The sequence below is a fragment of the Juglans regia genome, chromosome 3 (genome assembly GCF_001411555.2).
Source record: "Juglans regia cultivar Chandler chromosome 3, Walnut 2.0, whole genome shotgun sequence".
Taxonomy (NCBI): Eukaryota; Viridiplantae; Streptophyta; class Magnoliopsida; order Fagales; family Juglandaceae; genus Juglans; species Juglans regia.
The window spans coordinates 31,212,666-31,236,033 of NC_049903.1; the positions used below are offsets into that span (position 1 = coordinate 31,212,666).

The 23,368-nt window shown below is 35.5% G+C and overlaps 1 protein-coding gene and 1 pseudogene across 1 annotated transcript; both read left to right on the forward strand.

Moving 5' to 3' along the window:
• The window catches only part of LOC108981009, a 36,394-nt pseudogene that overhangs the window by 1,191 nt on the left and 11,835 nt on the right, over positions 1-23,368 (forward strand).
• On the forward strand, positions 19,419-22,717 carry LOC109010015 (NADPH-dependent aldo-keto reductase, chloroplastic-like). Its single transcript, XM_035688810.1, has 7 exons — positions 19,419-19,623; positions 19,776-19,826; positions 20,446-20,522; positions 20,651-20,738; positions 21,084-21,359; positions 21,513-21,761; positions 22,392-22,717. Exons 1-7 carry the CDS (start codon positions 19,498-19,500, stop codon positions 22,479-22,481), a joined length of 957 nt encoding a protein of 318 aa, XP_035544703.1. The 5' UTR covers positions 19,419-19,497; the 3' UTR covers positions 22,482-22,717.

The following is a 23,368-nucleotide window of genomic DNA, read 5'->3' on the forward strand; positions in this document are numbered from 1 at the left end:
CTTCCTAGAACTACCTATTGAAGGTGAAATAGAAGGGTTTTTTTTTTTTTTTCAACTATAAAAATAAAAAAATTCCACGCATAGTACTTATGACCAAGTCATGGAATGCCTTGAGTCTATTGAAGATCAGTTATTGTGATGTTTATTTCCTAGAAACTCTTCATATTTCTATTTTACTATATTAAGCTTTCTTATTATTAGTCTCTGTTGGAAGTAGCATTTCTGTTTTAAATGAATTTTGTGAGTTTCTATGTAAGCTTATAAAAGCATGAACAATGGAAGATGAATAGTAGAACCATAGTATCAATCCGTGAACTAAAAGGGTTGAGGTTTCTCAAGTGATTTCTCTGTTTTCCTCTGTTTCTGATTCCATTGTTTAAAACCAACAATTGGTATCAGAGCTAACCAGGTTCATCTGAGGATCGAAAATGGCTACCTTTGGAGCATCAACATATGTTCCTATTTTCAGTGGCGAAAACTATGATTATTGGAGCATCAAAATGAAAACTTTTTTCATCTCTCAAGATTTGTGGGATGTAGTGGAAAGGGGGGTGACAGTTCCAGTAGTAGGAGTTTCAGGTTCAACTCAATCCAAGCAAGAAACTACCAAAGATGCAAAGGCATTGTTCATCCTACAACAGGCTGTGTCTGAATCAATATTTCCAAGATTGATGAGGGCTGAAACTTCAAAGGCAGCATGGGAGATTCTGCAGGCAGAATTTCAAGGAAATACTAAGGTAAAACTTATCAAACTTCAAGGCTTTAGAAGGGAGTTTGAAAATTTAAAAATGAAGGAATCTGAAGCAGTAAAAGAATATGATTCCAGATTAATTGAATTAGTTAATCAGATGCGTGCCCATGGTGAAGAGGTGATTGATCAAAGAATTGTTCAAAAGATTCTGATTAGTTTACCCGAGAAGTATGATCATTTAGTAGCAGCTATTGAAGAGTCAAAGGACTTGCAAACTCTGTCAGTTACTGAGTTGATGGGTTCCCTTCAAGCCCATGAGCAACGATTAGCTAGAAGGAATGATGGTTCTTTGGAGCAGGTATTTCAATCAAGAGTGAATCTGAAAAACAAAAAAACAAAAGATTATAAAAAGAAGCCTCAAAAGGATTACAAGAATTCTGATCAAGTTCAAATGGAAAATAAGATGAAAGGGAAAATGGGCGAATTTCCTCCTTGTGGTATCTGCAAGAAGACAAACCATTTAGAAAAAAATTGTTATCATGCCTGGAAGCCACAATGTTGGAATTGTAAAAAATTTGGGCATATGGAAAAGGATTGCAGATACAAGAACAATCAACAAGCTAACTATTCAGAAGAAAATGAGGAGAATGAGCATTTATTTTTTGCATGTCAAGCTCTCACTCAAGAAGAGAATATCTGGTTCATAGACAGTGGATGTAGCAATCACATGGCAACTGATGAGGCTATTTTCACTGATCTGGACACCTCTATTAAAGCCAAAGTCAAGATGGGAAATGGAGAACTTGTTGAATCTAGAGGAAAAGGCACAGTGGCCATCTCAACAAAGAAATGTACTAAGTTTATTAAAGATGTATTACTTGTTCCTTCTCTTGATCAAAATTTGTTAAGTGTCGGCCAAATGATGGAAAATGGTTACTCCTTGTGTTTTGAGAATGATTTGTGCAAAATTTATGATGAAAAAAATAAAATGAAATTGGCTGAGGTAAAAATGGGGAGAAGCAGAAATTTTCCCATTCAATGGAGCTTTCCTAAGGCTATGGTGGCAACAGTGGATGAGACAATGTTATGGCACCAAAGATTTGGGCATTACAATCTCAATTCTTTGAGATTATTGAATCAGAAGGGGATGATGAGAGACTTACCTCTCCTGGAAAAAGAAACTGAAGTATGTGAAGGGTGTATGGTTGGAAAGCAACACAAACTGCCATTCCCTTCCGAAAGCAATTGGAGAGCTAAAGAAAAATTACAACTGGTTCATACTGATGTATATGGACCAATGAGGACTTCAACTCTCAATCAAAGCAGGTATTTCATTCTTTTCATAGATGATTTTACTAGAATGATTTGGGTTTATTTTCTTCATGAAAAATCTAAAGTTTTTGGAGTTTTCAAGAAGTTCAAACTGCTAGTTGAGAAGCAGTCAGGCCATAAAATCAGATCTTTAAGGAGTGATAAAGGCAGTGAATATAACTCCAAATAATTTGAAAAATTTTGTGAAGCTGAGGGGATAGAACATCAGCTATCTGTGGCCTATTCTCCACAACAGAATGGAGTGTCCGAGAGAAAGAATAGGATAGTCATGGAAATGGCAAGATGCATGTTACTTGAAAAAAAATTGCCCCAAGAATTCTTGGGTGAAGCAGTGAACACTGCTGTGTTCTTGCTCAATCGTGTGCCTACAAAAGCAGTTGAAAGTCAGACACCTTATGAAGCTTGGAGTGGAATTAAACCCTCTCCAAGTTTCTTAAGGGTGTTTGGTTGTATTTGTTATATTCATGTTCCATCTCAAAAGAGAACTAAGCTGGAAGAGAAAGCAGAAAGAGGGATATTTGTGGGATACAGCAACATTTCAAAAGGTTTTCGAATTTTCAACTTGAAAACAAGAAAACTGGTTGTAAGCTATGATGTAAGGTTTAATGAAAATTCATCTTGGGATTGGGAAGCTGAGAAAGTGACTAAACAAAGTGTAGAGGTACCAATTGAGTCATTAATAGAAGAAGAAGAAGAAGCTGAAGCAAAAACAAGTCATATTCAGCAAACTCACACAGAAAGTCCTATAGCTACTCAAGTATTCTCTGATGACAGTGAAGAAGAGTCAACTCCTTAATCTCCAATAAGAAGAACAAGACTTCTTAGTGAAGTATACGAGCATTGTAATTATGCTACACTTGAGCCAAATAGCTTTGCAGCAGCTTCAAAGGAGGAAGTTTGGCAGAGAGCTATGAGAGAAGAAATTAAAATGATAGAGAAAAATGAAACTTGGGAGTTGGTTTCTTTACCAGCAAATAAAGAAGTTATTGGAGTAAAATGGATTTATAAGACTAAATTAAATCTGGATGGCTCTATCTTGAAGCATAAAGCAAGGTTGGTTGTCAAGGGGTATGTGCAACAACATGGAATAGATTATAATGAAACTTTTGCTCCTGTTGCAAGGATGGAGACCATTAGAGCCTTAGTTTCACTTGCTGCTCAAAAGGGTTGGAAAGTTTTGCAATTGGATGTGAAATCAGCATTCCTAAATGGGGTGTTGGAAGAAGAAGTTTTTGTGGATCAACCCGAGAGGTTCGAGAAAGAAGAAGGCAAAGTCTATAAACTGAAAAAGGCCTTGTATGGATTAAAACAGGCACCAAGGGCCTGGTATGGGAGAATTGATCAATATTTTATTGAGCAAGGCTTCAAGAGGAGCAAGAGTGAACCTACCTTGTATGTAAAGTCTCAAAATAGTAATGATTTGATCATTGTATCTCTTTCTGTGGATGATCTGGTTTTTACAGGAAGTAATGTTGGAAAAATTGAAAAATTTAAAAAAGAAATGATGGCAAGTTTTGAGATGAGTGATTTAGGAAATATGCATTATTTCCTAGGTATGGAAGTAAGTCAAGAAGCTGAAGGAATCTTCTGTTCCCAGAGGAAGTACACTGAAGATCTCTTAAGAAGATTCAATATGTTAGGCTGTAAACCTGTGGCAACTCCATTAATTCCTAATGAGAAATTAAAAAAGGAAGATGGTGGAAATAAGGTGGATGCTTCGATTTATAAAAGTTTGGTAGGAAGTTTATTGTATCTGTGTAACACCAGACCTGATATCTTGTATGCCACCAGTTTACTTTCAAGATTCATGCAATATCCTAGCCAAATACATCTTGGAACAGCCAAGAGAATTTTGAGATACTTGCAGGGAACTATCAGCTTTGGTATTTGGTATAAGAAAACTTCAAATACAAAGCTGTTGGGATTTACAGACAGTGATTGGGCAGATTCATGTGATGATTTGAGGAGCACTTCAGGTTATTGTTTCAGTCTAGGATCTACTATGTTTTCCTGGAGTTCGAAAAAGCAAGGCAATGTGGCACAATCAACTGCTGAAGCAGAGTATGTGGCAGCTGCAAGTTGTGCAAATCAAGCCATTTGGTTGAGAAGAATACTTGAAGACATGGGGGAGAAACAGTTGGAATCTACTGAAATTTTCTGTGATAACAAATCAGCAATTGCAATTGCCAAAAATCCAGTCCAACATTGTAGAACTAAACATATTGCAATTAAATATCATTTCTTGCGTGAAGTTGAATCAAATGGTGAAATTGCTTTGAAGTTTTGTAGATCAGAAGAACAACTTGCTGATATATTCACAAAAGCACTCCCAAAAGACAAGTTTCAGTTTCTCAGATCACAGCTTGGTGTAACTGGAAATCACATCAAGGAGGAGTATTGAAGATCAGTTATTGTGATGTTTATTTCCTAGAAACTCTTCATATTTCTATTTTACTATATTAAACTTTCTTATTATTAGTCTGTGTTGGAAGTTGCATTTCTATTTTAAATGAATTTTGTGAGTCTCTATGTAAGATTATAAAAGCATGAACAATGGAAGATGAATAGTAGAATCATAGTATCAATCCGTGAACTAAAAGGGTTGAGGTTTCTCAAGTGATTTCTCTGTTTTCCTCTGTTTCTGATTCCATTGTTTAAAACCAACAGAGTCTGCTTCTATTCTTCTCAGAGAAAATTAAACTTTGAGATATTAGTATTGACATCATTTTCTTCTCGATGATGTGGTATTGAGGACATTATTTAACTGTGACTAAATGAGGCTGCTCAACTTTTTAAGATCCATTTGCCAGTCCGGATGAAGAAGGGGTCAATAGGCATTAAACCAGAAAACCTCATTCAACAAGATATTGTTAGAATATTTTAAATATGGACTTCATTTGATTGCACTTTTATAAAACGGGTTAGACATATATATAGCTCACAATGATATTCTGTTTTAACCCACTATGTTGAGTGATCATTTGGGGTTTGTTGCACCTTAGTAATATAGGATTATATCCTATTTATATTGTGGTATAATTACGTATGTAGGCCTGGAAAACCAAGGGTCTTGATTATGGAATTTGTATAGACCCATATTGATTTGAGTCCTTAATGGGTGGACTCCATGAGTTTTCTTTTATAAGAGGCTAGGTCCCTCCTCCTCTCCATATGTCCATTGGCTTGCCCCATTGATAGCTGATATTTTGTGAGGAGCAAGGAGGAGAAGATCTGTCTATATGCATTCTGGAAACATGGCTTCCGCAGGTATATTTTCACCATTTTCGTTTTCAATATTGCTATTTTAGATTCTGATTTCTAGCATGTATTTTCGTGTATTTTTACATTTGGTATCAGAGCCACCATGCTAGGATTAGAATCTTGCGATGATGCAATTTTTGGTGTTCTATTTTCGGTTTTATTTTATTTATGCAAACCGATCGCTCAAAATGAAATGTGTAAGATTTATTTGCTGTAAATCTTCAATCTGGTTGGGTTTCTATTTTCTTTTCATTGTTTCCGCAACTTTACTGTTATGGTTTCACAATTTACATTTTTGTTTTAATTTTCGGAACCTTTTTTGGGCAAGAAAATCGTAATTACACAATCGATTGATCAAACTCATATCAAGATCGGTTTTTGGAATGATATTTACTTGTTTTAGATGTGTTTAATTGATAATGTGTTTCGGTTTTGAGTTTTTACAAAACTAGGGTTAATACCCATTTCGAAATTTGTCTAATCTTCCTTAAATATTGATACCCATTGTTTTAAAACACCATATATGTGTTTTTCGGGCACTATATATTGTTTCCCCTAAATTAATTTTAGTTTTTGATCCAAGAATTGCAAGAAATTGAGAAAAATCCGTTTAAAAACCCGTAGACCCGATTTTCAGACCCGCGACCCGCTTGCTGACCCGGCTGGAGGTTGAAGATGAATTCACCTCCAGCGAGATCGTTGCCCACGCGCAGCAGGTGGCGCGTGCGGCACGTGTAGCACAATAAAAACTGTTTTTTCTGGTTTTCTTTTTCCAGTATTTATTTACTCGCCCTATTAAATCATAAGACACTGTTTTATATTTTTGAATGTTATTTACACATTTTTCTGTGGGCTACAGTGTACCGAATATTATAATTTTTTTTGTGGTGAATAGTCAGTATCTTATATGATCTGTGCATATGTGTACTCTCTCTCTTAACATGTTTTGGATGCATGTTAATTTTGTGACTTGTTTTAAGTATTTCATACATATGCATTCCAAATTCATATTTAATTTTAGACATATTTATTGTCTTATATGTTTGATCTATTCACACTGTTTTAGTATCACAATCACATTTAAATTTTCATTGTGATTGTATCAAGTTGATGATTATTATTATCATTTTGTGATTGTAATTTATGGGCATTTAGATTATCCTTATTATTTCTTTAAATAAAATTTTTGAAATATTTGTGGGTGGTAGCCGCCAAAGTGGCACACTCATTGATATTTAAAAAAGGATATCTTTATTTTCTAATTTATTGCACATAATATCTTGCCCAAAGGTGTTATTGTGTGTGATATTTTAGAAAATTGTGTGAATTAATTAATGAGATTACATTAGTCTAAAAATTTCCTTCTGCCTAAAGGTGATGGTATTTTGAAACTGATGTGATTTTATTAATTAGTTTTGTGATATGTTTTAAGAGTACCTTATAGCATGTTGTTTAGTTAGCCCAAAGGTGACTTTACAATGATGCACCAAGGCTCTTATTGTAATGAAGCTCATATGGTTCCGAGCTTAATTATGTATTGTCTAATTAATAGCTCATATTAATTAGAAAGATTTGATATCATCTATTGACTGCATGCTATTTGTTTGGATGATAATTAAATAAAATGTACTATTTCATGTTTCCACAGTTTTGAGTGCCTCCTCTATTTCAAGTCAATTATCTGCTATTGAAACTTTGACTGGGAATAATTATGTGAGATGGAAACGAGACGTAGAAATTGCTCTTGGTCTTTTGGGATTGGATTTTGTCCTAGAAGACCAACCTTCAAAACCTACTGATAAGAGTACTACCGAATATGTGGCTGAATATCAAGAGTGGGATAGGGCAAACAGACTTTGTCTTAAGATTATCAAGCGTTCTATATCAGATTCTATTATGGGAGCTATTCCAGACAGTGATAATGCTAAGCAATTTTTGGGTGCCATAGGACAAAGGTTTCTTGAATCCGATAAAGCTGAAACTGGAGACCTGATGGATAGACTGATGAGTATGAAATATGATGGTTCTAGTGGAGTTAGGGAGTATATTATGAAAATGATACATATATCCTCTAAGCTAGAAGCCCTCAAAATTCCCATAGCTGAGCCTTTTCTGGTTTATCATGTTCTTAATAGTCTTCCTAGCCAGTTTAATCAGCTAAAGGTAGCTTACAATGCTCAGCGAGATAAATGGGATTTAAATGATTTGATAGTAGTATGTGCCCAAGAGGAGTGTAGGATGCGTCGTGAGACCGTTGAAACTGTGCAATTAGCTTTTCAACCACAACAGAACAAGGGGTCCTTTCATAATCATAAGTCGAAGTTCCACAAGGGAAATAAGTCACACCGAAATCAGCACAGTAAAAGGTTTGAAGGTCAGACTTCTGGTGGTTCTAAAGAAACTGTGAAGAAAAATGATCAGTGCAAGTTTTGTAAGAAGAAGGGTCATTGGCAAAAGGATTGTTTTAAGTTTAAAATTTGGTTGGAGAAGAAGAAGAAGAACTCGACAGGTACCCCATTGGCCTTAGTTTGTTTTGAGTCTTCTTTAGTAGATGTGCCTTTAAATTCTTGGTGGATAGACTCAGGTGCAAGTATTCATATTGCGAATTCCTTGCAGGGGTTCGTAAGCAAACGGAGGCCAAGTGAGAATGAAGTAAGCTTATGCGTTGGGAATGGAGTTCGAGTGAAGGTCGAGTTTATAGGAGTAATAAAGTTGTCTTTGGAGTCTGGTTTTACTCTTGTTTTGGAGAACACAGTTTTTGTACCGTCAATGAGACGGAATTTGATTTCTATATCAAAACTTGATGAATCTGGTTTTTCTTTTAAGTTTGGCAATGGAAAAGTTGAATTGTTCTATGATTCCCGTTTGGTTGGAAATGGTCTTTTGTGTGATGGTTTATATAGAATGACTTTGGCTTCTTTTGGTGAAGTCTCTTGTGTTACCAATGTAGCGAAGAAAAGGTCTTTAATCCATGAATCATCTTCTATGTTGTGGCATAAGAGATTAGGACATATTTCAAAGGAAAGAATGGAGAGATTGGTAAAAGTTGAAATACTTCATTCTCTTGATTTTTTAGATTTTAACACATGTGTGGACTGTATAAGAGGAAAGCTGACTAAATCCACAAGAAAGGGTTCTATTAGGAGTGACGGTATTTTAGAATTAATACATACCGACATTAGTGGACCTTTATCTTCTACCATATGTGGGAATAAGTACTTCATAACTTTCATTGATGATTTCTCACGCTATGGATATGTTTACCTGATTAATGATAAATCTCTAGCTCTTGAGAAATTTAAGATATTCAAAATGGAAGTAGAAAATCAATGTGGGAAAAGTATTAAGGTTGTAAGATCTGACCGAGGCGGCGAGTATTATGGGAAGTATGATGAGTCTGGTCAAAACATGGGCGATTTTGCAAAATTTTTACAAGGGTGTGGAATAGTGCCTCAATACACCATGCCAGGAACACCCGAGCAGAATGGTGTCTCTGAAAGACGAAATCGGACTCTAAAGGACATGGTTAGGAGTATGATGAGCAGAACAAATTTGCCAGAATATCTATGGGGTGAAGCTTTGAAAACTGCTATGTACATTTTAAACAGGGTTCCCAGTAAAGCTGTTTCAAAAACTCCTTTTGAATTGTGGACAGGCCGTAAGCCAAGTTTGGCTCATTTCAGAGTTTGGGGATGTCCAGCTGAGGTTAGGATTTATAATCCTCTTGAAAAGAAACTAGACCCAAAATCTACTCCTGGTTATTTTATTGGATACCCAGATAGATCAAAAGGATATAAGTTCTATTGTCCTAATCGTGGCACCAGAATTGTTGAGTCCATTACTGCAAAATTTCTGGAAAATGATGTTGGTGTCAGTGGGAGTTCTGTATTGAAGGAGTTATTTGCTGATCCTAATCCAGTTGTTGTTCCAGTTCCTGTTATACAGGAAAGAGCTGTTTCTCCGCCAATTGAGATTGTTAGTGAAGAACCTGAACAACAAGAAGAAATTCCAACAATGGTAGAGTCAGTTTCTGAGCCACAAGTCAGAAGATCTCAAAGAGAAAGAAGGTCAGCATTGCCTAATGATTACATTGTCTATTTGTTAGAAAGTGATTTTAATATTGGGCATGTAGTTGATCCTGTTACTTTTAAGCAAGCCTTGACATGTTCTGAGTCAGATAAGTGGTTAAGTGCTATGGAAGATGAAATGAATTCTATGGAAAAGAATAGAGTCTGGGAACTTGTTGAACTTCCTCCAGATGCTAAAGCTATTGACAACAAATGGATTTTCAAAAGTAAATTAGACTCGAAAGGGAATGTTGAACGAAAGAAGGCAAGATTAGTTGCAAAATGGTTCACTCAGCGGGAAGGCATTGATTATAATGAAACTTTTTTACCAGTTTCGTCTAAAGATTCTTTTAGAATTATCCTGGCACTCGTGGCGCACTATGATTTGGAGTTTCATCAGATGGATGTAAAGACAGCATTTTTGAATGGAGATCTTTATGAAGAAGTTTATATGAGACAACCTGAAGGTTTTGTTGAGAAGGGAAAAGAAAACTTGGTTTGTAAGTTAAATAAATCCTTATATGGCCTGAAGCAAGCGTCTCGACAGTGGTATTTGAAGTTTGATGAGGTTGTAACTTCACTTGGTTTTGTTGAAAATGCACTGGACCAGTGTATATATCGCAAGACCAGTGGGAGAAACTTTATTTTTCTTATTCTGTACGTAGATGACATTTTGCTTGCCAGCAGTGACTTGGGACTACTTCATGAAACAAAGAAAATGTTATCTGCTAATTTTGAGATGAAAGATCTAGGAGAAGCTTCTTTTGTGCTTAGCATTGAAATATGTCGTGATAGAGCTCGTGGTTTGTTGGGGCTTTCTCAGAAAGCTTATATACGACGTGTACTGCAAAGATTTGAAATGCATAACTGTGCACCTGGTGATGTACCAATCATAAAAGGAGATAAGTTCAACAAAACTCAATGTCCCAAGAATGAACTTGAAAGGGATTCTGTAAAGAACATACCATATGCTAGTGCTGTGGGGAGTTTGATGTATGCTCAAGTTTGCACTAGACCAGATATTGCCTATGCAGTTAGTGTTCTTAGCAGGTTTCAGTCGAATCCAGGGCAAGAGCATTGGAAAGCAGCTAAGAAAGTTATGAGATACTTGAAGAAAACTGAAGGTTACATGCTCACATTCCAGCGTTCAAATCACCTTGAGGTGGTAGGCTACTCAGATTCTGATTTTGCTGGATGTCAAGATGATTTGAAATCGACCTCAGGTTATGTTTTTATGCTAGCTGGGGGTGCTATTTCTTGGAAGAGTGTTAAGCAAACTCTGGTGGCATCTTCTACTATGCAAGCTGAATTTGTGGCGTGTTATGGAGCTACTATCCAAGCTGTTTGGTTAAGAAACTTTATTTCTGAATTAAAAGTTGTTGATTCCATCTCGAGGCCAATTACTATTTATTGTGATAATAGTGCAGCGGTATTCTTTTCAAAGAATAATAAAAGTTCTAGTGGATCCAAGCACATTGACATCAAGTATTTGGTGGTCAGAGATAGAGTTAAAGAAGGGCAGACAAAGATAGAGCATGTTAATACAGAGGCGATGATTGCAGATCCTTTGACTAAGGGACTTGCTCCTAAAGTTTTTAAAACACATGTTACTAATATGGGTATTGTGGAAACTTTTGATGTTTTTGGTTAGTGGGAGTTACTTATGTAAAAAGAACTACGTTTTGGCTTGATCCCTTTACAGGGTACGTAGGTAACCCATTTGTTTTAGGGTGCAGCCCCTTTCCAATAATAATAAATCTCCCCTATTCATACACTAAGTTTTTGAGCATGCATTTGGCTTATGTCTTTTATTATAATATCATTATGATCTCGAGATATATGGGCAAAAGACATAAGATGAGTCTCTTTAAGAGACATGGCTTCATTTTGAAGCATTATGAGGACTGATATGAATTAGCACAACTTTTGATCACATTGGTGCTAAGTTCATGCTACATACTACCACATTGGTTGGAGGATGGGGATCCATGTCGATAAGGATATTAGCATTTGTAGCTGTGGAGTGGTCTTACATCGTTTAAGTGGTGTAACGATTTCCATGTTCGATGTTGATATTCTTATTGGACCGGATCGTGTTTTCTAAGGTGCTATCATTTGAGCTATGTTTTTGTGTGGCCACCTTTGTAGTCTAACCCGAGAGTCATTTTTATTTATTTATTTATTTATTTTTTTAAACAAGTTTTATTTTATAGCAATCAATGTTTGCCCAAGTGGGAGAATGTTAGAATATTTTAAATATGGGCTTCATTTGATTGCACTTTTATAAAACGAGTTAGACATATATATAGCTCACAATGATATTCTGTTCTAACCCACTATGTTGAGTGATCATTTGGGGTTTGTTGCACCTTAGTAATATAGGATTATATCCTATTTATATTGTGGTATAATTACGTATGTAGGCCTGGAAAACCAAGGGTCTTGATTATGGAATTTGTATAGACCCATATTGATTTGAGTCCTTAATGGGTGGACTCCATGAGTTTTCTTTTATAAGAGGCTAGGTCCCTCCTCCTCTCCATATGTCCATTGGCTTGCTCCATTGATAGCTGATATTTTGTGAGGAGCAAGGAGGAGAAGATCTGTCTATATGCATTCTGGAAACATGGCTTCCGCAGGTATATTTTCACCATTTTCGTTTTCAATATTGCTATTTTAGATTCTGATTTCTAGCATGTATTTTCGTGTATTTTTACAGATATATCTAGCACGTGGAAAGCAATGGAAGCACTCTATGTTTCTGGAAAGGCTCGAGCTATTGGAGTCAGCAATTTCTCTTCAAAGAAGCTTGGCCATCTGTTGGAGGTAGCACGGGTGCCTCCTGTTGTTAACCAAGTGGAGTGCCACCCTTCATGGCAGCAGGCAGGATTACATGCATTTTGTAAATCCAAGGGAGTTCACTTATCTGTGAGTTTATACGCAAATTTTGAAATGCTCAGTATTTTAAGATTGTTTATCTATTTTTGAGGAGGTAAATCCAAGGGAGTTTAGTTGAATATTTTTTATTTCTATAATTGAAGGTCTTAAGATTGTTAAAAATGGTAACACTGTGATGTTTTCTTTATCTAGGGATATTCACCATTAGGCTCTCCCGGCAGTACGTGGGTCAACAGTGACGTTCTTAAGAATCCAATTCTAGGTATGGTTGCAGAGAAAGTAGGCAAAACTCCTGCACAAGTAGCCCTTCGTTGATGCCTGCAAATGGGTCATAGTGTGCTTCCAAAGAGTACACATGAAGGAAGGATTAAGGACAACTTTGATATCTTCAACTGGTCTATACCTGAAGTCTTGCTCGCCAAATTGTCCGAAATTGAGCAGGCATGTATTCAGTTAGACATTGTCTTTCTAAATTATACTTCAGAACTTACTGCACCATTTTTTTTTTCATTGCCAATTCTATATATAGCTTTTACCAGCATATACAGTCGCTATTTCCTGCTAATATGTTATCAAGTGAATTGGTCCTTTAAGTTTTGCTGCAATCATACGCTTAGGCGTTGCTCTTACACAAGTTCCATATACTTAGGCTCTTGTGGACTCTTTTGATTAATAAAAACTTGTTTATCGATAAAAAAAATGATTAATACATGAAGAATCAAAATAAGAAAGCAAACATTGACGACATATTAGCATTTTTCATCATTATAATAATGCTAATTAATTCCCTCTATGAATATGGTATAATGACGATTATATGTTCGCGATGTTTATTGTGCAGGAAAGATTGATGACAGGGAACTCCTACTTGGTCCATGAGACTTTTGGTCCGTACAGGACTGTTGAGGAATTATGGGATGGTGAAATATGAGCATGAGCGAGATAACTGCTGCAGGTTCAATAGAAAAAAGTAAGCAAAGTGTTGTCATGTTCTCGATGTTTATTCTGTTTTTTTTTTTTTTTTTTTCTTTTGATATTTCGAGGGATTTGAAATTGCCACTCTCACTCTTCAAATTTGTATCTCAGAGCATTAATAATAGATTGACTATCATATTCTTTAAATTTTGATTAATATGTAATTTTTTTATTTTTAGCTAATCATTTAAAATTTAAAGTTTACATTAGATTAGTTATCACATTCTCTATAATAATAAAATATTATTATTTTTTATTATTTATATTTTTTTATTAATTTTTATTTTATTTTCATAATCTTTAATAACCTCCAACAAATCTTATTCATTTTTATTTTCACAATCTAACTATCTATAATATAATAATCTCATATGTATATAGATGGTAAAATCTTATATCTATAATATAATAATTTTAAAAAATACTTTTAAACTTGTCATAGTTCTTTTCATATTTGAAAAGAAGAATGGATTTACTGTAGGTTATAGTTTGGATGAAAACAATTTAGTTAAATCAATGTGGAACAAATATGGATGATATTTGTTAAATTTAAAGATGAAAAAGTATTTAGCTAATCTAATGCCAATGCTCTTAAAGCTTACTTGACTTCCACTTGGTAAAGATGCTACTTAGGGTTTGATTGTTTTTGTCAAAGTTTGAGGTAATAAAAGGTGTAATGATGTACCATCAACTCGTTTGTAATTTGAGTGTTTTTGTATTTTTATTTTTAATTTTTTTAATAAATCACTGGACATTATATGGTGGTGTCACTTAGGACCGTTTGAGCGGTAAGTCTCATATGATTAAAGGATATTATTTTCATAAATTTCATCTAATCGGCAGCACATTTTCAATGTAATAAACATTGGTTTGACTATTTTTTATTTTTTTTTTAGTTGGTAAAATATTAGTTTGTAAAATCTATATGGTCAAACTTTGAAGTACCTCTTACATCAAGGCTCACTTGGGGAGTGAATTGAGATGAAAATTTTATGAATAAAAGTAATGATTAATTTAAAAATATTATAATAATTAATTTAAAAATATTTGTATTTGAATAATGTTTAAGAAGAAGATATGATGAGAATTTTGAAATAAGATTTATTTTCAAGCATGTTCTAAATATGACGTATTTCTATTGACAAGTTTTAATTTTATAGAAAGAATCTTATTGCAAGCGAGGTCGCACACCAAACCACGCATCGATACTGACATGTAAGATATTCGTTTAATAAAACAACATAAATTGAGACGAAAATAATTTTCGTGAGACAGATAATATTCTTCTTCTCTCAATTTTTTTTTTCTTTTCAATAAAAAAACTTATGTCAGTGTCGGTATGTGATTTAGTGCATATTAAAGCTCTTATTTTTTAAAAGAGTTCTTTAAGAATATATACAAATTGAATTAGTAGATCATGAGATTGTTGACCTCGTCGTCATTATAATAAACAAAACTATAAAGTGACAACTTGTTAGCAACTTTTATATAATTAAGTTATATGATAGACTTTGAAAAGGAAATTGTATTTCTATATTCTCATTAATTAAATAAAGATGTATAAGGAGGCATTTATAGACAAATACAAAAGGAATCTTTTCTAGGCATTATTACAAACAGAGAACGTGCACTGTTATATGGTATTGCATTGTACAACTTTCCTGCCAAAACGGTTAAAACAAAATACAGAGGACACATACACTTGTCTACGTAATTCCTAAAGGTTCTAGAGCAGTGGTTGATGTGCTTGGTGCTTGTCATGTCACTTGTGATTTGGAGTCCAATGTAGATGGCTCAATACGCCCCTGGAGCCAAGCGGGGTCTCAACAACAGTGAGGCTAATTCTGAGAAGATGAAATCGAGAGGTTGCAAGGGGATTTAGTGAGGATATCAGCTAGTTGGTCTTTTGGTGGTAGAAAAGCAACATGAAGAGTTTTTATAGCAACTTGATCACAAACAAAATGAAAATCAATTTCCATGTACTTGGTGCAAGAATGTAGAATTGGGTTAACGGATAGGTAGGTTGCACCAAGATTGTCACACCATAGAAGATGATTTTTAGAAATAAAAATGTGCAGTTCCTTTAAAAGATTTTGAATCCAAAGGAGTTCGGCAATTTTGTTGGTGAGGGCCTTATATTTAGCTTTGGTGCTAGAGCGAGCAACAATGCGTTGCTTGTGAGAACTCCAGGAGATTAGATTGTTACCCAAAAAAAAAAAAAAAATACAAAAGCCACATGTAGAGTGACGATCATCCGGACAACCAGCCCAATCCGTGTCTGAAAATGCTTGAAGTTGTAGGGAGGAAGACTTGTGAATGAAGAGACCGAAATTAAGAGTTTGTTAAAGGTATCTCAGTAGACGTTTAATAGCCTACCAATATGTGTGTTTTGGATTGTATATAAACTGACAGATTTTGTTAACTGTGAAAGCAATGTCCGGACGAGTGAGGGAGACATATTGAAGGCTCCAACCAATGGAGCGATACAATGTAAGATCCAAAAAGGTTGGAGTGTCAAAAACAGAAAGGTGACTAGAGGCAGCCATTGGAGAATTAACTCCATTGACTGAAAGCATATTTACTCGAGAAAGAATATCAAAGATATATTTCTATTGAGAGAGTAAAATTCCAGTTTCCAAATGACAAATTTCAATACTAAGAAAAAAATTTAACTGGCCTAAATCTTTGACAGGAAAAACAGATGTTAGAAATGAAATGAGTTGATCAATTTGAGATGGATGAGAACTTGTCAATATTATATCATCTACGTAGACCAGTACATAGATAAAAATGGACTTGTAAGAGTAAATAAATAGAGACGGGTCAGCTTGGGAAGGATGAAATCCATACTCAAATAGGCGAGATGAGAGTTGTGTGAACCAAGCATGATGTGCTTGTTTAAGGCCATAAATGGCCTTATGTAAGTGACAGACATACTAGGGGTGTTCAGAATGAACAAAACCGATTGTCTGGGACATGTAGACGGTTTTGGTGAGATCTCCATGAACAAACGCATTTTGGATGTCAAGTTGCCGAATGGGCCATCGATGAGACACAATGAGAGAGAGGACTAAGCAGATTGCAGTTGGTTTCACAACCGGGCTGAATGTTTCAGCATAGTCGATGCCTTCCTTCTAGTGAAAACCCTTGGCGATGAGTCTCGCCTTGCGTCTTTCGATGGAGCCGTCGGCACTATGCTTGGTTCGGAACACCCACCTGCATCCAACAACATTAGAAGGAGGGTGGGAGGGAACAAGAGACCAAGTTTTGCTCTGAAGTAGAGCTTAAAATTCTTTACTCATGGTGTCACGCCACTCAGAGAAATGAGATGCAGTGGTGTAGGACAATGGTTCTTCGGGAACTTTGATGGTGAGGGTACGACAGTGACGAGGATTTGGGTATGGGATTTGACCATGTGTGAAGGGTTTCGGACGGGAATTGTTTGTTTTAGACCGTATAATGATCGGTGAGCATGGGAGGGGCGGTGGTATGAGAGAAACATGAGGGTTAGGGTTACCATGAGTCGTATTTGGGGGAGAAGACGAAACAGGTTGTGAAGATGAAGATGATGGGCTGAATGTGATGGAGCTGGAGGGAAGAGTTAATGGGTTTGGATGATGTGGTGGATTTGTGCCCAAGACGGAAAGTTGGAGAATTGGGAGGGTTGTATGTGTTTGTTGAGATATGTTGAGGCCCAAATGAGATTGAGGAGAGTTTAGACCTGAAACAGAATAAGAGAGATAGGGAAAAGAATTTTCATTAAAAATAACAACATGAGATATATATGGCAGATTGGTGGGAACGTGTAAACACTTATAGCCTTTATGTATACGACTATATCCAAGAAAGAGACAAGGAATGTAATAGAAGTGGATTTTGTGATAGTTATAGGGTCGAAATTTTTTTCCAATTTTCGAGAATAATGGCATATGGGATTCGGTTCAAGGAGTTGGAAAACATGGTTTGGGGATTAAGGCAGCACCAAGAATAGCAAGAAAAGAGGGTTAAGGACCACTAGGGTTATTTAGAGATGTTGAATTCGAAAATAGATGTATTGTTAGAAGCTGTGAATGGAGGAAGACTGGGATATCAGAATGGTAATGCAAACAGGAAGAAGGTCTTAATTTTGAGCATTCTGGGGTGTCGGCAGATATGAAACTTCATTCTATAAAATTAGAATTTGCAAGATTTGATGGGGAGAATCCAACTGAGTGGATTTCTAAGAAAAATCATTACTTTGCCTTACACCCCATGCCGGATGGGCAAAAGATTTTGATGTCCTCATTTTATATAGAGGGAAATGCATTGATATGGTTTCAAGATGTTGAGAAAACTGGGATTTTCAATACTTGGAGTTCTTTTATTGATGGACTACATTTAAGAGTTTGGAGTTAATCTTACGATGATCCCATAGAAGCACTTACGAGATTAAAGCAGAATACAACATTTTGAAGTAATCTCCAATAGATTAAAAGAGTTATCTGAGAATTACAAATTAAGTTGTTTCTTGTGTTGGTTGAAAGTCGAGATAAGCCTACCAGTGATGATGCTACACCCTTAGAATCTTAATTATGCCTTTGGATTAGGCAATATCGAAGAGGAGTACATTCTCAGTACTCGTAATTTTCTTGATACCATGGTAGCTAGAAGAGTGGGATTAATAATAAATTCTAAAGAATAGATTGAAGTTAGGGTGGCAAATGGGCACATGATTCATTAAATGTGAAGAAACTGAAGTATAATAAGCAATGAAGGGAAAGTGATGGGCACATGATTCATTAAATGCAGTAGGGGTGCTACCCGCATGGTGTGGGGTGGGGGCACCCCCTCCCCGCCCCTCGCCCCCCGCCCCGCACCATGCGGGTGTTAGGGGTTTTTCCCCCGCCCCCGCCCCCGGGAGGCCGGGGCAGGGTCCCCCGCCCCGGTGCTGGGGGGCGGGGGAAAAACCCCCATCCGCCCCGCCCCCCGCCTAGGCACTACATTATGTTAAAAAAAAATTTTTTTGGTTTAAAAAAATTTTTTTAGACCCAAATTATAATATAATTTAAATAATAAATTAAAATTTATAAATATAAAAAAAATTTAAACTCATTAGAGTTAGATTTCGGATTGATTTGGCCTCCTAGACCAATCTTTATATAGGAGGCTAAGGCAAAACAATAGTCATCCTTAAGCAGTGTGGGACTTACTACTTAGTCCCACATTGCTTAAGAATGACTATTGTATTGTCTTTGCCTCCTATATAAAGATTGGCCTAGGAGGTCAAAGCAATCCAATGACTTGAATATAATTTTAAGTCTTTTATAAATTGTGTATATCTATATACAATATATTTATTTAATATATATAAATAAATTTTTTTTTTAATGTGGAAGGGGGGGGGCGGGGCGGGGCCCCGCTGGGGTCATCCCGCCCCCCGCCCCCGCTATGCCCTCTCTATGCAGGGCGGGGGACCCCGCCCCGGCATGGACGGAGCGGGTTAGCCCGCCTGCCCATGCGGGGGCGGGGCAGAAGCGGGGCGGGGCAGCGGGGGCTACCCACTCCTAAAATGTAGTAGATTACGTGTATAGTCTTATTCAGTATAGATTACAAGAATACCCTTTCATTTGTAGCTAGAATAACAATTTCTGAATTGTCTAAATACTTTTCGTTTAGTTAATAAATTTATCTCAACTTATTTTAACTCATAATTATAATTTTTTAAAATTTTAATATAAAATATAATAAATAATTTAATTTTTTTAAATCTTAAAATAATAATAATAATATTAAAATAATAATATTTTATCATTTCAACTAAATTCTAAACTGAAACTTTCTTTGTAAAGGTTATTGAGAAAAGTCAAGGGATTTCGAAGTTCATTACATCGGTCTTTCTTCCTTCTAATATTTTTCCTTGTTTCTGGTGCGAGTTTTAATTGGTTTTCCTTAGAAGAAAAGTCAAGGGAGGTAGTTGTGCATGCTTTTCTGCACAACCATTTCCACAACTATCAGTTTTTATTGGGTTCAAGCTTCAGCTTCTCAGGGAGAGAGTGCACGAGAGGTAGTTGTGCCATCAGTTTTTATTGGTCTCAAAGCCAGTTACGTTTCACATCAGTATCCCCACATGATCCATCTCTTGAGGTAAAAGTTATCTTCCATCATAGATTAAATTTCTTCACCAAAAAATAAAAGAAAAGAAAAACAAGTGATCTCGTACGTAGCCTTTTCATTGCGTTGACTCTCGTCCATTCTCTCCCTCCATCTGATCTGATTTCCCCTTATTCATGCACCATGGCACACGAAATTCGGTTCTTCGAGTTGAACACGGGAGCTAAGATCCCTTCTTTGGGACTGGGGACGGCGCAGGTCGACCCCAGCCTCCTCGGTGAAGCCGTGGCCACTGCCAGTGCCATCAAGGTCTTCTTCGTTTCCTTCTTTATCTGCCGCTGTCGCCATTTTTAGGTTTTGGAGTTTTTATGGACGTCATGATTAATTTTTGTGGTGTGAAAAGTAAAGAATAGCTTAATTAGCTCTCTAGCTACAAGCCAACATGTTTACTTGTGCTGCAGGTTGGATACCGCCATATTGATTGCGCTCAACTCTATGGCAATGAAAAGGAGGTAAAATATTTTCTGAAAACTTCGCCTTGAGCCTTTAGTATCGTCTAACTACGACCAAACTCTAAGCTATAGAATTGCTTTAGGTATCTGATACACTTGAAAAGGAGGTAATGAAAAGGAGGTAATGAAAAGGAGGTAAAATATTTTCTGAAAACTTGGTGTCACTCGTCTTGAGCCTTTAGTATCGTCTCACTACGACCAAATTCTAAGCTATAGAATTGCTTTAGGTATCTGATACACTTGATGCTTTAGATCTTCCTACAGCATGAGTCGCATATTAGCCAACCAATTTGATTCAAGCTTGTGGACTATATATCTTTCATAGATGGAATTTACTTATAGATTCGAATACCCACCGCCTAGGCATTTTTTTCGGATTTCTATTTCGATGACATGGAAGGACGCCTTCATGAGTATTCCCAGTTAGTTTGCCATAGTGCGCATGCTGGGGTATGGGGCTAAGTGCTGACACATCCATTTTCTCTTTACTTAATTATTTTTTGATACGCACGAAATAGTTAGTAATGATGTTCTAAGTCTTGTTTTATTGCTAATTGAAATTGCTTAAGCTTTTGCAAGAATTGTACATGATCTGATTTCTACTACTCATTTCTTGTAGATTGGTCTCATTCTGAAGAAACTATTTGAAGATGGTGTGGTGAAGCGTGAGGATTTGTGGATTACCTCTAAACTCTGGTTTGTTTTATAGAGTAAAAAGTTTCCATTTAAAATGATAATGCTTTGTTCCTTATATGAGTTACTAACAGGATCTTTGATCTTATTTAGTACGTTTTCTTTACATCTAAAAATGAGATAATCCACAGGAGCACTGATCATGCACCTGAAGATGTTTCAGAGGCTTTGGATACTACTTTGCGAAACTTGCAACTTGATTATCTTGACTTGTACCTTGTATGTATCACTGATTAAAGCTTATGAGCGATTTGGATATCTACAAACTTGGTACACTAGTTTTTGCTTTGATACACCCTGCAGTCTTCTAACTTTTAGAAAGGCTTCCTAGAACTACCTATTGAAGGTGAAATAGAAGGGCTTTTTTTTAAAAAAAATATATAAAAATAAAAAAATTCCACGCATAGTACTTATGACCAAGTCATGGAATGCCTTGAGTCTGCTTCTATTCTTCTCAGAAAATTACACTTTGAAATATTAGTATTGACATCATTTTCTTCTCGATGATGCGGTATTGAGGACATTATTTAACTGTGACTAAATGAGGCTGCTCAACTTTTTAAGATCCATTGGCCAGTCCGGATGAAGAAAGGGTCAATTGGCATTAAACCAGAAAACCTCATTCAACCAGATATACCTAGCACGTGGAAAGCAATGGAAGCACTCTATGTTTCTGGAAAGGCTCGAGCTATTGGTGTCAGCAATTTCTCTTCAAAGAAGCTTGGCCATCTGTTGGAGGTAGCACGGGTGCCTCCTGCTGTTAACCAGGTGGAGTGCCACCCCTCATGGCAGCAACCAGGATTACATGCATTTTGTAAATCCAAGGGAGTTCACTTATCTGTGAGTTTATACGCAAATTTTCAGTATTTTAAGATGGTTTATCTATTTTTGAGGAGGCAAATCTTATGTGAAAGGTTGAATATTTTTTATTTCTATCATTGAAGGTTTTAAGATTGTTAAAAATGGTAACACTGTGATGTTTTCTTTATCTAGGGATATTCGCCATTAGGCTCTCCTGGCACTACGTGGCTCAAGAGTGACGTTCTTAAGAATCCAATTCTAGGTATGGTTGCAGAGAAAGTAGGCAAAACTCCTGCACAAGTAGCCCTTCGTTGGGGTCTGCAAATGGGTCATAGTGTGCTTCCAAAGAGTACACATGAAGGAAGGATTAAGGACAACTTTGATATCTTCAACTGGTCTATACCTGAAGTCTTGCTCGCCAAATTGTCCGAAATTGAGCAGGCATGTATTCAGTTAGACATTGTCTTTCTAAATTATACTTCAGGATCACTTACTGCACCTTTCTTTTTCATGGCCAATTCTATATATAGCTTTTACCAGCTTATACAGTCGCTATTTCCTGCTAATATGTTATCAAGTGAATTGGCCCTTGGCTTTGGAGATAAAAAATAATAATAATTAATTAATTAATTAATTAATTAATTGAATTGGTCGTTAGGCGTTGCTATTGTATACGTCCCATGTAATTGGACTCTTGTATACTCTTTTGATTAATAAAAGCTTGTTTACCGATAAAATAAAATTTAAAAAAAAAAAAAAAAAATTATTAGCCAATGTTCTAATTAGCTCTCATTGAGAGCTACCGTTAGTTATAGAATTTTTTTTTTTTTTTTATACTTTTTCACACATGTATCTTTTAGCACTTTTAGATATTTAAAAATAAAAAATAAAAAACTTATAATATTATTAAAAAATATTTTTTTTAAAACTAAAATAATTAAAAATAAAAAAATCACTGCAGTAAGAGTGCATTTTTCTATGCTCCCTCTATGATGCTGTTACTGGGTCTCTGATCAGGTCCAATGAATATGGTATAATGACGATTATATGTTCCCGATGTTTATTGTGCAGGCAAGATTGATAACAGGGAACTTCGTCTTTGTCCACGAGACTTTTGGTCCGTACAGGACTGTTGAGGAATTATGGGATGGCGAAATATGAGCAGCGAGATAACATGTTCTGTGTTCTGTTTTTGTTTTTTCTTTTCTTTTCTTTTCTTTTCTTTTGATATTTCAAATTTGTATCTTAAAGCTTGCTTGACTTCCATTTGAGTGTTAGGGTTTGAGTGTTTTTGTCAAAGTTTGAGGTAATAAAAGGTGTAATGATGTACCATCAACTAATTTGTAATTTGAGTGTTTTTGTATTTTTGTTTTTAATTTTTTTAATAAATTACATGACATTATATGGTGGTGTCACTTAGGACCGTTTGAACGATAAGTTTGAGATGGTTAAAAGGTATTATTTTTATAAATTTCATCTAATCGGCAGCACATTTTCAATGTAATAAACATTGGTTTGACTTTTTTTTTTTTAATTTTTAGTTGGTAAAATATTGGTTAGTAAAATCTATAAGAAAAACTTTGAAGTACCTCTTATATCATGGCTGGTTTGGAGAGTGAATTGTGATGAAAATTTTGTAAATATTAATAAGATAATTTGTAAATAGTAGTATTAAAATTATTTGAGTTGAGTATTTTTTTAAATTTTGGAAAAGGTGGGAGAAAAAATTGAATAAAAAATATTATAAAGTTAAAATCTTGTTAGAATATCGTTTTATAATATTATTTTTGTTTGAAAAATTGAAAAAGTTGAATTATTTTTTTTGAAAAAAAATTAAGAAAGTTGTAATGATTAGTTTGAAAAAATTGTAATAATTAATTTGAAAATGTTTGTATTTAAATAATATTTGAGAAGAAGATAGGATGAGAATTTTAAGATAATATTTATTTTCAAGCAAGTTCTAAATATGACGTATTTCTATTGACAAGTATTAATTTTATAGGCAAAGTTTTCTTACAAGTGAGGTCGCACACCAAACTACGTAATCG